Below are 4,751 nucleotides of genomic sequence, written 5' to 3'. Positions count from 1 at the left end.
TTTGAAAAGCAGCATATTGACACTGCAGTCTTACAGCTTTTTTTCTGGAGTCATATCCAATCAACTATTTTAGGTTTTCCATAATATGTAACATGCTCAAAGTGGATGTTGATGATAGTGGATGCAGTGGCTCCGAACGGGACAGTGTTTCTAAACATCATACTATCCTACCAACAATGTGTCCCGCTTGACAAACCCAAGTTTTTGTCAAGGGGGACATGTAAAAGTGGTCTCATCTTTCATTCTCAATTCTCCATCTTCTGCCTCGGCTTCAACAACAGCGGCTCCGTTGCTGAGCGGCACATCACTTAGGGTGCTGCGGAGCGTCACCCGGGTGACACTGAGCGAGTGTTTCCTGGGAGTGATGTGATGTGGCCGATGGCACATGACCTCCTTGAACATTTCTCTAAAGCGTGTGGACATGAGATTGTACAGGATTGGGTTGACTGCTGAACTGAGGTAGAAGAACACTCCAGAGATGATGTGCACATACTGGAAGATTTCCAGGTGGTTGTCAGTCCAGTTATTGATGAAACTCCACATGAGGCGGTCAGTGTGAAACGGGGCCCAGCAGATCGCAAAAACCACCACTAAAACAACTGGAAAAACAGTAAGAGAGAAAAGGGGAATGATTTAAAAGCATTGATTGATGTTGCCAACATGTTCTCTCTGGTCTCAATTCAATTGTCCCTCTAGGGGCTGTGTGTCAGTGATGGAGAGATATTCTATCCTGGCCACACAGGCTTTGATTTAGTTCTAGACATCAGTGTTAAATAAATCTTTAGATTTATAATTCATGATTTATCTGTGTTTCATATCATTAGTATGGGTCCCAGTACTCATCCTTAACATTTCTCCTGGTTTTGGAGTGGCCCTCATGAAAGGCTATGTAAATTTAACACCGGTTATGACTTGAACACATCATCAGAAACCAAAAAACGAATAAAGGCTACTGAACCCCTCAATGCCAGCCAACCTTTTCACCTCTCTCATTGTGGTTTAAAAGTTAATTGTGCATTTTGATTGATGCAGACATTATTCTGACTCACTCTGAGTTCTTGAAAGGGATTGAGTCCCAAAATTAGTATTAAAAGACTTCCATGCAAAAATAAAAAGTGAGATTGCAATAATGTTGAAAAATGTCAAGACTTTTTACAGACGTTTTACATCATAGATTCAGATTGGCTGTAAGGTTAGAAATGGTTTACCTAATTGATCCTAATTGGTGCAGCTTGTTATATCTGAGTATCGACTTCAGCAATCGTCATTTATTCCTAAAATGGCAGTAACTAGAAAAAAAATCCAAGTATCCTTCCAACTTGACCATTTTTTCTGGTAATATTTTAAATATTTAAAATTTAGAAAACGACTACTACTACAAACTACTACTACTAATAAATGCTATGTTGTTTTTCTGAATCATGCTTCATCATATATCTGTAACACATAAAGTCTGAGGTTTGAGTGTTTCAATAGGTGTTGATTCATGTAACCATCTCTAGTAAGAACAGAATTAGAAGGCATGGCAAGGGCAGTGCATGCAGATGTGCTGGCCATTAGCTCCCTCGTTGCAACCTCCCTCAAACTTAGCTACCTCTTTCTTTTAATTTGTTATTTTTTCTTCATTACTGAAGCACATATCACTTAAAGATTCACACTCATCAACATCGGAAAAAGAAGTGCAGGTATTGGATTAAGTGCAGCAGACCTTGAGACGATCACAGCACTCTGCATCTCCCAGTCAGCCGGTTTTTATTATACAACCATGCACTGTAAATACCTTCTTTCCCTTCTAGTCTACTCATTTGTCATGCATGCTTGTTCTTCAAATTCATGCAGTTACACTTTGCACATACACAGTCTCCTATGAGTTAATACAAAGTTAGAGTTGTTTGAGGCATTGTCTTTAAAAGTTGTTGGGATTTGAACTGCATACCTCTGATCTTTAGGCTTCCATCATTTCACTCATACTGATGAAAATCTTCTAGGGATGCTCTGACCTTTTGAAAGGTTGGCTAAAAACAAACTCTAAGTTGTATCTTGGCAAAATATTGCTTGAAATAAAGATCACAACCCCAGAGGTCTCAATGTTGATGTCTCTGAAGAGAAGTCTAGACAAAACTGTCAGTAGACGACTACATTTTGACTACTGACTGTGCTGGAAAAGTATTCAATAAATTGTATAAAGTTACATCCGTGTCCCATAAGGTTATTTGTTCTGTTCTTTAGTAAGCTGATAAGAGAGTTGATCCAATAGAATCGTAACATCTGTGCCTGTGCAGCCAAGCATGTAAATCAGTGTCATAGATTAATATCTTCAAACAGCTCATGCTTATGCAGTATGAAAGACGTTCACCTCTAAATTTGCTTTCACCTTCACCTCTGAGCGATACAAAAGCACCTGTGGGCTGTGTCAGTAGTTTGTTACAAACCCTGTCAGATCTAGATGTGTCTCTGTCACATATGGAGGAAACCGGTTGACCTCTGCATGGTTGGTGTTTCATCATCATATCAAAATGTATTCATGTGCGTAAGCAACTGTCAAGTATCAGTACGACATGTTTGGGGGAAACTTAATAGCCTTATGGATTTACATTTACATCAGCATATCAGATCGCATATCTTTTCTCTTTTCACTACCAATTTGTCTATTCCCAATAACACAGATGGATGCAGCAGCTTTTTTACATTAAATAGACAACACATGTCAGGTGTGACTGGTGGTTTCTGGTTTAATTTTTCGTCTCCTTTTAGGTCACAGTTTATTGTTTGACAGGAAATTAATTAATTAATATATTAATTGTTTAGTCTGTAATTAAAAAAAAATAGTGAGAGGTCCATCACAAGTCCCCAATGTCATTTTTTTAAGTGACTTGCTTTGTCCAATCAACCAGTCCAGACTGAAAGATTTTCACTTTACAATAACATGAAACAGAGAAACGCAGTATAAGCTCACATTTAAGAGGCTGTAACCAGAGAATGTTTGGAATTTATGTTTGATAAACGACCTGAAATATTAATCAAGTATCAAAATTGTTCACTATTACTTTTCCATTGACAGAGCAATTGACTAATCCTGACAGAACTACATTTACTTGAACTTTGCCCTCTGTATGGTGAGATAATTTGTCAACACTGGCCTCCCTGTGCTGCACCTTGCAATGTATTCATAGAAAATAAATGGGCGCCCATGACTCTGCCCAATTTTGCTCGCTATCTGGTGGGGGAAACACCCCCAGGAACAGCTCTGGGATGTGAGGCTAAATAATCATAATTCCATGTGGTCCAATAAAATTAGGAAAGTGCAAAAAAGCTGTATTATTACTCGGCTGGGACAGAGGAAGTTATAAAGATTTATGCTTCATAATAGGAAGTGTCTCATCTCTCACAAAGAGCACTATGGGATTACAGCTGGCAAGGATATGTTCCAAGATAGTGCCTTTTTATTACAATTCAAGTTTCTCATCTTAAAAACAAGTATCAACCAGGCTCTAATTTAGGTCTGCTTACAGGTGAATAGGCACATAGCTCTTTTTAAGACTAAAGGAAAAGAGTATTAGTAAAGAAAAAAACGAAGATTAGAAAGGTTTGGTACTCACACAACATTTTAGTGACCTGCCTTCGACGTGCCTTCTGCTGCTGTGTTCGGATGTTACAGAAGCTGTCCTGTCCAAAGCCCGACTTCCTCTCCAGTGCCTGATGCATCTTCTCCCGCTTCAGCTGCAGCCCGATGAGCATGTAGAGAGCACTGATGGTGAGCATGGGCAGAAAGAAGAAAAGCAAGGTGGTCACCTGAATGGTCAGGTTGTACATCCAGCGCGGTTTCACCAGCGTACAGATCGCTGAGTCAGGGATGTCCAAGGTAATGTTTCCAGCAGGGCTGGTGGAATGACTTTGAAGGATGTAGATCCCATGCAGACTTGTGTTAGGCAAAGCACACAACACCGACACACCCCACACTGTAAGGATGACCCGTTTGGCATGGGTGCGTGTTACAACATACTTTGCTCGTAGCGGGTGCACCACAGCAATGTAACGCTCCACACTCAGCGCCGTCACATTGAGGATGGACGCCAAGCAAACAGTCTCGAATAGGAATGTTTTAAAGTAGCAGCCACCTTTTCCCAGGAGGAAAGGGTAGTTCTGCCACAGCTCATACAGCTCTAATGGCATGCCGAGCAGCAGCACCAGCAGGTCTGACACTGCCAGACTGAACAAGTAGTAGTTTGTTGGCGTCCACATCACTTTGTTGCGTGCAATGACAGTGCATGTAAGCACATTCCCCACCACACCTATCATGAAAATGACCAGGTAGATGAAGCACACGGGAAGGAACACAGATGATCGACGAGGACCCAGATATTCCTCCAAGTACTTTGTCAGACATGCATCATCCAGATCCATGTGGCTGCCGTTCACCCCAGAGGTCTGGTTGGTACACTTTTCCCCAGGAGGACAAAGCCATTCATCTTTGTCAACCATTAGATACAACGAGCAGTTGTCAGGAGCGGACATAATGGTGAATTAGTCAGACTCGCTATCTGAGAAAAAATACAAACAGACATAAGTATTAAATGTCATTTTAGAGCAAAAGTTTTGAACACTTATCAGAATAAAGTCTAGTGGGGAATGACATTTATACAAAATAGATTTCTAATCATGGTTGAACAGGAATCAAAGTTTTGTTGATTACTGCAACTGTACTTGTGTCAGCACAAATGAGGAAGGAGTTGTCTCACATCTTGACATTC

The 4,751-nt window shown here is 40.5% G+C and overlaps 1 protein-coding gene across 1 annotated transcript; it reads right to left on the bottom strand.

The window, feature by feature from the left end:
- Positions 1–207: 207 nt before the first annotated feature.
- On the bottom strand, positions 208–4,515 carry nmur1a (neuromedin U receptor 1a). The gene is made up of 2 exons (XM_035653618.1): positions 3,600–4,515; positions 208–599 (listed from the first exon to the last, which is right to left on the bottom strand). Exons 1-2 carry the CDS (start codon positions 4,513–4,515, stop codon positions 208–210), a joined length of 1,308 nt encoding a protein of 435 aa, XP_035509511.1.
- Between the last annotated feature and the right edge of the window lie 236 nt (positions 4,516–4,751).

The sequence above is a fragment of the Morone saxatilis genome, unplaced genomic scaffold (assembly GCF_004916995.1).
Source record: "Morone saxatilis isolate NCDOM2014 unplaced genomic scaffold, NCSU_SB_2.0 Contig12, whole genome shotgun sequence".
NCBI classification, from domain to species: domain Eukaryota; kingdom Metazoa; phylum Chordata; class Actinopteri; family Moronidae; genus Morone; species Morone saxatilis.
The sequence above is the reverse complement of the archived record's forward strand: the minus strand, read 5'-3'. Positions and strand labels throughout refer to the sequence as shown.

What these genes read in the sequence shown, in the direction of transcription:
- nmur1a (XM_035653618.1), bottom strand. Translation starts at nt 4,515, where the DNA reads ATGTCCGCTCCTGACAACTGCTCGTTGTATCTAATGGTTGACAAAGAT. An exon ending in GCAGGTCACTAAAATGTTGT is followed by an intron (nt 600 to 3,599) that starts GTGAGTACCAAA and finishes CTGTTTTTCCAG; the next exon opens with TTGTTTTAGTGGTGGTTTTT.